Genomic DNA, 12,519 nt, shown 5'->3' on the forward strand with positions numbered 1-12,519 from the left:
CAGGAATGCTGACCATATCGTATCAAAGGAGTGGAAACAATGAAAATATATATTAATCTTCAGTGTAACATTGGAAAAGGGCTAAATATAACTCCTAAACAGCCCTGCAAGGTAAAAACTGTTTTTTATACTCCAGTGGAGGTGTTAGAGAGAAGATTATTCTGAAAAAGAATCTCTAACAGTGGCACCTTCTTAATCAACATATGACTTCACTGTGTTTCTTTTGACTTCATAAGCCAAACCAATTTTTTTTTCTACTTATGTTTGTTTAGCATTAGGAAAACATAGTGTGGGAGAACTGGATTTTGCTCTTCCTTGTATCTATAATCATCATAAGTACTTAATAATTATAGACTTACACTCCTTTGCACTTGGCAAATCCTTTGAAGGCAATGTTTTGAACCAGTGACACTGGTTACAGGACAGGGCCTGAAATACTGGTCTGTCTTGTAAAGTTCTGGGAAAAGGAGAGAACTCAAACTCATGTTTAAATTTCAGATGTGGTTTGTATCTTAGCAGTTCAAAATACTACATAGTTATTTATAAGTTGGGTACATGTGAAATGTTTTCTGAAAATTAAATATATTTGATTTAGGAAATTCAGAGGGAACATTTAAAATAAGAAATCATTGGAGTTTCAGTCTCTTTCAGTTTTTCTCCCTTGGAAGGGATGTGTGTGTCTGCATTTGCAAGTGGAAGGATTCACATTTGTTTGAAATGAGCATGATTTTCTTGTAAGACATAAGCAGAAAGAACTAAGAGTCAGCATATTCCAGGAAAGAGGTCAAAGTTTCCGATTAAATCGGTCAGCGCCCTGGGACTTGGGCTGTAGGGGGCAGCAGACTGTCTATCGCCTGGTGTCAGAGGGTGGCCCTCAGCTGCAAAACTTCCATGTTTCTTTCCTACCTGCCACATCTTCTGCTTCAGCCAAGAAGAGAATTGGGATACGTATAAGGTGGCCATCAACAACAGTTGCTGCCCAGCAGGTTGCGTAGTGGAGTGATAAATAGGGCCAGCAAGTGGTAAATTAATGTCCAGCTGTGACCAGTTTGCCTGAGTTGGCATCTGCAGTTTGGCTGACATGAGTCAAACATATTGTAGCCATACTGAGTTACAGTTCCTGTCCACCCTGACAATGTGCAGTGTTGGGACTAATCTAGCAAGTCCTCTGTGTTCACATAATATTGCAGGAAAGGCAGATGAGAGGCATGGAGGAAGCTGGACAGTCTGGTTTAGCCAGCCTTGCAGATAAGGGCTCACTAGTGTCTGCAGTAAAGAATGGTGTGGGTTTCAGTGATCTCCTCTGGAACATCCTTGGGATTCCTTTGCAAGTATGTGATAACTGTGTAAACTTAGAGTAAAGAAAAAAAATGTAGGCAAAATTACCAAAGACAAACTAATTGGCAGTGATCAACATACCAACTATAGCTACATTATTTTCAGATTATCCATTGTTTCATTAGTGTGATAGGTGATTAGCCAGTGAGTAACAACAGTCTTGAAAAAATCCTCCCTTAGGACTTGTGGACACAAATCTGACAGTGATTCGCTTTATATAATATCTATAATTGTTGAACATAGTTGCATCATTGGAAGAAGGATTTAGAGAGAAGTATTTATTTATTTCCATCCCTAGTTAATATATTTTATATGGTCGTAAGCTCTGTGTGACATATGCCAAAGTAGCTGCATTCTTTATAAATTTAATCTCAAATAAGAATTTTTTGTCCATTTGACTTATTTGTTATTTGATTGTTCCACAAGGTCTTGCTTTTGGAAGATTCAGAACATTATGACTTATTCAGCCAATTGGATCGTGAGGAATTTTTGTTCTGTCTTTTTAAGCATCTTTGCATTGGAGGAGCTCTTTGCCAGTTTGAAGATGTAATTGGCCCATACTTAGAAACTACAAAAGCTTTATATAAAGACTTGGTGAGGTGAGCGTTTTCTGTTTTATACAATTGTATATGTATGTGCTATACATAGATACTTTGTGTCAATTTGCTGAAATTTACGATGCATTACTTCAAAACTGGGGCTGTAATTTTTCTGCAACTGTGTTATCAAAATACCATGTAACAATGGTAGTAGTTCAATGACAAAATGTAATTTTAGTGGCAACTGCCCTACATAAAAACTTTTTTTAAAATTACGTGTATGGACATTGGTGTTTTATAATTCACTCCCATTTAAAATATTTTTGTTTCAGTAATTGTCTGCTGAAAACATAGTATGGCAGTGGAACCAGAATATGCTCCTACTGTCACTGATAAAATATCAACAAATAAATCTTGGATATATATTCTGGGACTATTTTCAAGCTGCTTTTGACTAAGGATTTTAAAATTAAAAAACTTAAGTTGAAATGTTTAGTTCTGTATGCATATATAGGTGCTGGGTTGCTGAAATACAGTTGGATTTTGGCATTCTTAATTCCACAAATACACTTGTAGCATAAAGCTAAGGGTGATGAAATCTGGCTGTTAACATGACACAGTGGAATAACACATTTTTTGCTAGGCCTTGTATATGGAATTGTTTAGAATTTTTAAATATTTTTTTTCTTGAAGTTAGAGGTGACAGATGGGAGGTTCCAATTCAGAAAAAAAAAAAAAAGAAAAGAAAAGAAAAAGAAAATGGCAGTATTTTGCCCTGTTTTAATATATACATGGGATAACTTCTCTGATCAACAAAATTTCTTATTTTCTGGCTAGGGAGAAATGGAGTGTTGTTATCAGTTATGCAGAAATTAATTCCTAGCTTGGCTAATGGGAATGTGAAGATCATAAATTATATTACTAAAATTTAATATTTTATTATACTTTCCCACTCATAATAAGTATAAAGAGCAATGTTAATGTGAACAATGGAAAACAGTTGCAGACCTCTGAAATGTGAAATAAAGAACTCTGATGATGTGGATACTAAGTAATGCACTGGAACACACACTACAAAGGCTTTAAATTGCTGCAGGAATTGGTATTTTTCTTCCTTCTCAGCTATATTTGGAATGGTGTGATGATCAATTATCTCTTATTTTAAGATTCTATACTAGCATATTAGGAAAAAATTGGGTAAGATATGTTTGTCTTTAAATCTGTTCTTAAAATGTCTTTGGATGAACATAGAGTATAATGTGTATGTCTCAACAAAGATACAGTGAAAAGATTAGATCCATTGATTCTAAAACACCTGAATGATTTTATGATTCTATGATTCTGAGACTATTTCTGTACTTCTGTAGCACTTGTGTATAGCTTATTGAATTGAAACAAAATATTTAAGACAAAATATTTTTCTGGGTTTTTAATTCTTTAATTTTTTTGGTAATACTTAACCAGAGAAGCTTACAAGGCTTTAATAACTTCTGAGCAACTTTGAGATTTTCTAGTGGTTGGTACTTTTCAGGATGCCAGTTGATTTAGTCATAGGCCATTTCTCAGGGTCATCTAAAATAAATTAAGTACCAGTAGAACTGTTGATACTTCTAGAGAAACCACAGAAACAGAAATTTAATGTTCCAATAAGGTTTTTTACAATTAACTTGGATTGCTGCATTTATTAATTTGAATATTCTGATTACTTACCAAAGCTTTGTTATTAGTGTGATTAGTTTTGATACTTGCATATAATACATAGACAAAAATCAAGTGGGTTCTTCAGAAATACAGAGTATGACAAAAGGTTCCATCAATCCTTCAGCTCTACCCTCCCTTTTCTTTTAAATCGTTCACTCTGCACTTGAAACAAGTTGTTTGTTACTCTAATCCTTGGGTTTAGTTGACTCTGCATTGATTACAGCTGTTCTTGCTCTTGTGTTGTTGAATTGAGAGAACAAAACACAAATCCAGTCCCTTCACTTTCTTGCTTCCCTTTGCTGTTGAGTTGTTTTCTCCTAAAAAGGTTCAAGTTTTATTCTAAGCCACTCCCTTTTTTAGCCTTCATATCTCCTTAAACTTTCCTCCCCCTCTTTCCTTTTTCTGCTGTAAAATCCAATGTCAAGTAGATCATGTCAAGTAGTTCTTGTTAATAATAAATAAATTTTAAAATCCTGCTTTCAAGCTTTGCTTTTTCTATACCCTAGTCTCTTTTCTTAGTGGCCCTTTATATATATATGTGATTTTTTCTCTTGGATGCTACTTGTTTTCTTTGTACAATACCAGGAGAAAACCTTTCAGGGTCCTTTCCTCTGTTTTGGTTTTTTTTTTTTTTCTGGTGTTTGTTGTTTTTTTTTTCCCAGTTGACAGCTTGCTTTCTATCCTCAGAAGTTTTAAAGTACATCTGCTAAATTCATAACTGTCCTTCAAATTTTGTCTGCCATGTGCTTGTCCAGTTCCATGCCTATAAATGTCTGCTCATTTCTCATTGCCAGTGGAGTGGGTGCTACCACTGACTAGCAGTTGAAAAAGAAACTCACAATTTAACTAAATCTTTAACCTTGCTCCTTTGATATTAAGTTCTCTGTTGGTCCCATGAGAAAATCTTGGTATTTCAGACTTATTCTCCCCCTTCACAATCACAGCTGTCTCCTGCTTTGTGGTGTTTCTCTCTGCCCCGGTTTATCAAAAATGATGTTGCTATTTTGTTGCCACCTACCTAAGAGAGAAAAAGCCGGTTAAAGGATAAGGAATGCAGCTCTGAAGAGGGTCACTCATGCCACAATCTTGACTGAAGTTTTAATTTCTAGTTGATTCTTTGCACTGTGTTACTTACTTCATTTTTACACAAATTACACTAAAGCAATGAAAATTACTTTCTTATGGCCTCTTATTTTCAGTAAACAATTGTTAGTAACAGTAGTGGTCTCACAAATTCTGTTCACCAAATCACCTTCAAATTCCTGTTGAAAAGCAACTATTCTTTTTTTTTTTTTCTAGATGACTATCCTTTGTCTTATTTCTTTTCATGTTTGTTTGCAGAAACATTAGATACTTTCTGCTTTTTATAAAGTGATGTTAAAAACTTTGTGTGGTATTAGAAAATTCTGGAAGCTGTACTCTTCTTGAGCTTTCATTTTTCTGCCTTGAGGGCTTGAAAGGCATGGTTTAAAAAAAAAAAAAAAAGGGGGAGGTAGTACAATTATTAGCTGCTGGCTGATGTGCATTGAAAAATTAGCTCCCACAGATGAGCTTAATCTAATCATGATACGCCTACAGAGGTATAAACCACAGCTGTTTGATCCTATAACAGTTTTTCTTATGGAAAAATGCCTTGGCATGAAAGGTTCCACAAAAGTCTCTAATGCCATGAGTGGCAAACCTATTGTGAGCTTTTTTCCCACTTTTCTTCCTTCCAGTCCTTCTTCTGGCCTTTCCTGAGTGTCTGAGTCCAAGGCACAAGTGTTCAAAATAGTGCCAAAAGGTTTGAGATTTAATTTTATTAAAGCATGTCCATTTACTTTGGTTTTTTTTATGAGAGAATTCCATTATCTCCTGAGATTAACTGCTCTAGATATTTTACAAGCACAGCAAGGGAATTCCAAATACAATTATTAAATAGAAGACATTTTCTCCTTTGTAAAAAGAGAAATAATTACTTCCTAATGAATTCATGCACAACTTGTCTGTTACTAATCCAGCAGTAATTAGTCTGTGACCAGTTGAATCCATCCAAAATTTTAGTGTTAAGTGTCATCCTGTGTCACCTAAGTTAATTTCAAAATCCTTGTAGTAGTTTTGGCTTAGTAAATAATATATTTACATTATTAAAAACGTTAGTTAAAATGTCATGTATAACTCTACTTCCCTGATTTTTCTGAGTGTCTCTCCATGGTGACAGCTGCTGTACTATCTCATAGTCATTGTTCTCTTCATCCTTCTGTGCCATATCCAAGCCCTTTCCCCATAATAAATGAATTGATGTGGATTCATTGAGTTGCTCTTTTAATGTTTGGAACACCTAATATAATACTGCCACTAAAGTTATGATACAAATAGAACCCAAACTGGATTGAGAGATGATGAGGAAGTTTGCTCTTCATAAAAGAGAGGAGATTCACATTAAAATGATGAAAGAACTACCACATTCAATTAATAGTTTAGAAGTTAACAATTAAAAATAGCAAACTGGGGTATTAAGACTATTTTCATGGAGATACTATCCTATCCTCTTCTAGAAGACTTGGCAGCTTTTTCTAAAACCTTTTAGGGAAAAAAAAGAAATAGAGCAAACAGGCTTGTCAAAGGCTACCTCCTGGTTTCTTTCAAGTCAGTAAGGGAAGAATCCCATCTGATTTTGGCAGATATATTATTTTGCCTTAAAAATTAACTGAAGTACTAGAAATAAACACTCAGTCTGAAGAATTGCTTACAGGAACCACAAGGGGAAGATTTGTCAAGGCAGTGGAATAAAAAGGAAGCCTTATTCACAGTCACCCCTTACTTTGTTATCCTAGATGTATATAACATAAAAATTAAGAAATAAGAAATTGTAAGTCATTGTTTTCAGACACAAGAATGTGTTGTTCTGAAGTTGTCACTCTTTCAGCAGAGGCAGTTAAACAGTTTCTGAACTGCTGCAGTTTACAGCCCAGTATGTTAGTATAAACTGACATCCGTGTTGGTTTATCTTAATATGCTGGTCTGTAAACTGCAGTGGTTCAGAAGCTGAGTCATGAACCAGTTGAGCTGTCCCTGCTGGGAAGGCAGTAGTCTCTGGAGGGGTGGCAAGGCCAGCAACTGGGGCCAGTACCAGTTTCAGCAGTGCCAACTGAATCCACTGTTGAGTGTATCTATATGTCAGTTGCAACAAAAAATTCTGAGAAAGCCCCATTTACTGACTCACCAGAGGAAGGAGCAACTTGACAATATAGGCTTAGTTCATACATGACTGTGTCATTACTCTACAGATGAAATCAGTTAATCAGAGAGTCAATTTCTTTTATTGGTTGGAGAGATTGAATCAACAAAGATGATGTTGGTTGATCTGGGCTTTGTTCTAATAAAGCAGCTTTGCGAAAGCAGTGGTAATAGGGGACTGTGGTCACAGACAGCTTGGAGCTGGTGTGGTACAACTGGGCTGTGTTTAACACACATCCTCTAGCAGCTTGGCTACATGGGGACCTTTCCCAGGAACTGAACCTGTCTGTGAAAAGGCAGGTTTTGAGCTATGCATTCCTTGGAACTGTGTAAGTACGTAATTTATAAAGCTCAACTGTTCCACAATGAGTTAATGTAAATAGCAATCTGTGATATTAGTTAAATTTACAGAAGTTACATATTCTAATTTATGAAGAAATGTATACATCACTTAAAGCAGACCTGAGGAAAAATGACATATTTAAAAGTGCTTCAAATCCACTGAGATGCCTGAATGCTTTGTGATAATATCTTAGTGCTGTTAGCAATTGTGATGGAAGAAATTACAGTCTTCACAACAAACACAGTCTAGAAATACAAAAATTAAGAAATAATACCACCCTAAGTTGCCTATCTGTCTATATATATACACAACATTGCAAAGGAGAAAAAATTAACCTAAACTATAATGACATATTAATTTAAAAAGAGCTAAAATCTGCATTTCTTCACCAGTATTGCTGCTACTTCTTGTAGTCTGTATTAAAATGCAAGTCACATCGCAGGTTGTTGGGGTATTTTCTCAGTGAAATGTGAAAAGTTTTTTACAAAAAGTTTAGCTGAATAACTTCTCATATCTGTCAAAATGCAAACTTAGGCCTGGGTAATATTGCTGTGATTTAAAAGCTGAAAACAGTGAAACTAACTCAGGCCTAGATGCAATCAATAGTTTTCAGTAAAATGTCATAATAACCACTTTATCTAACAATGGTCAACATACCTTTTCACAGTCAGTGTGACATGAGTTGAATTTTAACTGTTAATTTGAATTTGATCAAATTTGAGTGGGAATGCAATGCATATGTTAAAAAATTATTTCTTAAATGAAGGATTTAATAATCAGTGGTTACTGTACATACTAAGTATGTATGATTCCCCTGTATTTCAGTGTTCAAAAGGATCCTGAAACAAAAGAAATACGTATTATTTCTACAGTCTTCAGAGTGTCTGCATATGTAAGTATTCATAAATTTTTTGTATGGGATTTTACTGGAAGTAACATGCATAACATGAAAATAATGAATGGACATTTACACAAAGACAGAATAATATTCAATTTTAAAGGATTATTTTTCCATAGTTCCTGTCATTTTTTATTAACTCTCCCTGATCTCATCCTACTTATGCTCTTTAATAGCTTTTCATCAGGAACCACCAACAGACTTTTATTTGGTAGCTCACTAAAAATAGGTTTACTGGGTTACACTTGAAGTCATACTAGTGGTCCAGAAACTATTTAAAAAAAACAAAACAAAACCAAACATATCTAGGTCTGAGTAATTCTGGTTTTAGATCTACTTGAGATAGCAGTAAGGATTAATAATCCATTCTTGACTTCGTATAGTTCTGTATTTTGAAATGTTGCTAAACCTTTCTGAATAGCTTGTATTGCATCTGTTTCTGTAGAGGCTGCAAGGAAGTTTAGTATACAGAAAGGTCAGAGTGATGAGATGACTTCTGCTAGCCTCTTTTCCCCTCCCTTGCCAAGTCTCATTCCTGTCTGTTTCTCTTGCAAAATCACACATTTACCATGAAGAAGTTTGAGAACTGGCTGCATGTTTACTAGATTCAGCATATGTGTCATTTAATTGTTACAGTAGGATGAACTACCCCAAATTCTTCTTGAGTAACCAGGATATGTAATAATGCCAGATAATGTACCCACTTTGAAAAGAAAAAGCTGATGTCATTTCAAACTGCACAAACTTCCCTGTAAGTTGCCAATAGCCCAGTTGTTCATCTGTGGGTCATCATCTTTTAAGTAGTGTGTGTTTCATAAAAGGCTTTTGAAAGGTTTGGAAAATAAGCACTTTTTGGGTGTATCAAAATTTACCTTTCTACTAGGCTAAAGACTGTAATAGCACTAAAATAAAAAATGTTCTGTCATTACTGCTTCCTCCCCATCTCTGAATAAAATGTATTGATGAAAACTTTGCAGATTTCTGTGTTTAAATAGATGCATGATATTTAAGAGCTCCTCTGTGTGTCTTTGCCATGCACTAAATATCATCAGTATTTTAAAAAAGAAATGAAGAAGAAGAAAGACAGACAAACTTTGGCAACTTTTTGAAAACAAAAATTGGATTAACAATGCAAATCCAGTGTAAACACAGAGCATGCTATCCTCCCCATAGCCTTGGGGAAAAATTGGGCTTTCATGCAAATTTGTGAATTTCTGAATTCTGAAATTCTGGTTTCCATTAAAGAACATCCTGAAGAATTTTCTCTCAGAATAGAGAAACCCTTTAACAGGTATGTCTAGATTGTTTCATGGCTCTGTAGATTTCTCCAAGCTGGGTTAATAAATGGATAGATAAATATACTTGTATATTTGCACAAGTATGAATGGAATAGGGAATTGAGGACTTTATGTAGCACTATGCTGGCACCATCACTTTCTTTTTTATTTAGTTTTTAAGCTGTGGCTAAGAAGCCCTTGTTTTTTGAATCAATATCTAAAACAGCATGCTATTAGAGATATAAATATTTCAAGTTATTAAGATGTAGTTATAAATGTGTAGATCTGTTTAGCATCAGAACTTGATAGAGCTAGGTATGACAAGAAAAATAACTTTAAATCTTTTAACCAAGTACTTTGCTGAACTCCAAATAACCTTGAGAAATCCAGGACTTGCATCTAATGAAACATTGTTACAGCTGAAGTATTTGACATTTTAGGACTTCCTTTACCTGAATCCCAACTATGACACTGTCAGAAATCAGTGTACCACATGGTTTAGTATTATAGTATTTTTTATTATTATTATTGTTGATTAAATGGTGCAGTTTTGAGAGATGTGCAGCAGTGTCTTTATTGCTGCATTATGCTATGCATTATGCTATGCATTATGCTATGCATATGTACTCTTAAATCATCATCTCATTATCTGTGTTCCTACAAATTAAAAACAAAATGATCCTACTCTAACATCAGTAAATCAGTCATTACATCCCCTGCATGTCTGAACTGAAGTCCACACTGCAGATGGAATTAGTGTGATTTCTAGGTAGGGTTCTTACACACATTGCTCTAAAAAACAGAGTACATCTGTGTTAATTCCAGAGCCTTTATGCTCTGGAACCTTTAGGGTTTTTATGACCTCTTATACTAATTAAAATAAATCTAAGAACACTTTTCATTATATTATATTATATTATATTATATTATATTATATTATATTATATTAATTATTTTCCTGCTACCATGTTTGGTTTATTCTGGAGTTTCTTGAATTGCCTTATTGCCAGAACTTAGTTAAACTAATTTTTGTTCTTGACTTGTTGAACAATTTCTTAGTGTGCAAACAATGCCTTTACACAGTCAAAACCTTATCTGACATTGGTCGATTCCATAAGGATGGCATTTCAGCAGCAATGAAGAAAAACGTTTAACTAGCAATCACATTCTAATGTTGGTTTCCTTCTGCTTTGTTTGCTGGTTTTGGGTGGGTTTTTTTGTTTGTTTGTTTCAAGCATGAGTTTAGGTTATTTCTGATCCAACTCAAAAGGCATTGCTGAGTACTGTGAAATCTTAAAGCTTGCTCTCCTTACTGCAATTGAGAATCCAGTGTTTGATACAGATGTATCCCTACAAAACACCTGAATATAGCTTGGCATCTTAAAATTGGAGCTACAGAGCTTTTGATTCTGTATAGCTTAAAACCAAAATGCTATTTTTAGCTTGTGGCACTTGACTACCATCTGAAAATGGTGTGAATAAACATTATCAAATCTCTACCTGTCTTAAACAATGCTTTTATGGTGCTGCTTATCTTAAATTAAGATTTACAGTCTTAATAATCCCTCAAAGAAGACACCAGTGGGGTTCATTCTCTTTGAGATAACAGGAGAAAATGAAGTGCCAGTAACAGCTACTGGATAAAATTCACATAGGATCCTTGGAGTAAAAATGGAACCCAGGCTTCTTCCTTCTAAGTTAACTGTCTTAATCACTGAAAGAGGTTTCAATTGTCATTATTTCCATGGTCCAAAAAAAAAAGATGGATTGTTCTCTACCAAGGAAGACAGTTTCAAACAAACAAAAGAATGTGAGAGATGTGCCTCTAATCTGGAATAGTCTGTGGTCTGGAAGTTGGACATTTTCCTGGAGATAATGGACAATATGTGCAATATAGGAATTACCCTTAGGCAAAAAAAAAGAGGGAACAGAACTTACATCTCTTCAAGTATTGTATAAAGGTGTTGGGGAGCAGGAGGAAAGTGTTACATGTTTTTAAAGAAAGGAGGTATTTGCTACATATTTGTTGATCTTTCAGATGTTCACTTACCAGACTGCATAAAAAAAATCCCAACCCTTCAGAAATACCCCCATCTAGTTTCTGGATCCCTATTGGTTTTGAACCTGTGCTACCCTGTCAGTGCTGAAGCTTTTATTGACATGGACAGACATAGGAAGTTCAATTAAAGAGCCCGATTCTTGCAGGGTTGGTTGTCAGCTGAACATGTTTTTTTTCAGAATGAGGATTTTGGAGCTGGGTGCTTAGATTCCCTTCAAACCCTTTCTGAGGATTGGCACACAAAATGTTTTTGGTAACAGTTCAAAGTTGTTAATAAATGCTGTAATAACCTGAGGGTTTTCTTTAAATGCAAATATTTGAAAGTGAACAGATGCAGTAGCAAATATTAAGTGAAAAAGAATTACTGATAGAATAGCTTTAAGTATTAGCATAGAATCCCTAACTATTCTTCTGTTTCAAAGGAAATGTGATTGGACCCTTGTGTATTTGATCATCTGTAATTTAGGCTCTGTGTAAACACATGCTTATAGATTTAACTGTGCACTTTATATTAATATTACATTTACCTGAAGGTTATTGGAACTATGCAGACATTACTACTGTGCATTTTGTAGTGTCAGGATCCTGTGGTTAATTTTTTCTATTTTGCCATGAAATAGGCTGTTACAATTGGAACAAAATGATATATTTAATTCAGTTTTTATGAAGTCTCTTATGGGTATCCTCAGTAATACTGTTTCTTTCCTCTCCTCTCAGGATGATAACGGCCTATGTTACCCTTCAAGCAAAAGCCACCCTCAGACTTTTGCCTACCTGATTGTGGATCCCTGCAAACGGCACGTGCATACTCTGTATCACTCTTTTGGTGGAAGTTTATTTAGTAATGACGTATAAACCTGGCTGTTCTCCAGCTTTATAATGGAGGTGGCTTTCTTTGCAAGAATTCAGGTAGAAATACCCTCGTTTCGTTACGGGGAGGGATGTGCTCCTTGGTTACACACCGTGAATGGCTACACCTTCACGTAGATGTTACGTGGTTACTGACAGAAGTTCTGTGCAATTTTCTGTGTTTAAAAGGCGTAGTTCTTGAAGCCGTTTTCCTGACAGTTTTGTCCCCCCCTTCGCTCGCCCTTTTATCTAATTAAAGGTATTTCTTTAGATGTCTTTTCAGCTTTTCAGATACA

The 12,519-nt window shown here is 35.1% G+C and overlaps 1 protein-coding gene across 1 annotated transcript in view; it reads left to right on the forward strand.

The window, feature by feature from the left end:
* LOC104390308 (chromosome unknown open reading frame, human C11orf70) overlaps positions 1 to 12,229 on the forward strand; it is a 20,472-nt gene extending 8,243 nt beyond the window's left edge. The window contains exons 4-6 of the mRNA XM_009999416.1: positions 1,765 to 1,937; positions 7,966 to 8,032; positions 12,092 to 12,229. Of these exons, the coding sequence (XP_009997718.1) occupies positions 1,765 to 1,937; positions 7,966 to 8,032; positions 12,092 to 12,229 (378 nt within the window). The remainder of the gene's footprint in view (positions 1 to 1,764; positions 1,938 to 7,965; positions 8,033 to 12,091) is intronic.
* Positions 12,230 to 12,519: the final 290 nt, after the last annotated feature.

This window comes from Chaetura pelagica, unplaced genomic scaffold (genome assembly GCF_000747805.2).
Source record: "Chaetura pelagica isolate M959 unplaced genomic scaffold, ChaPel_1.0 scaffold85, whole genome shotgun sequence".
In the NCBI taxonomy this organism is placed as follows: Eukaryota; Metazoa; Chordata; class Aves; order Apodiformes; family Apodidae; genus Chaetura; species Chaetura pelagica.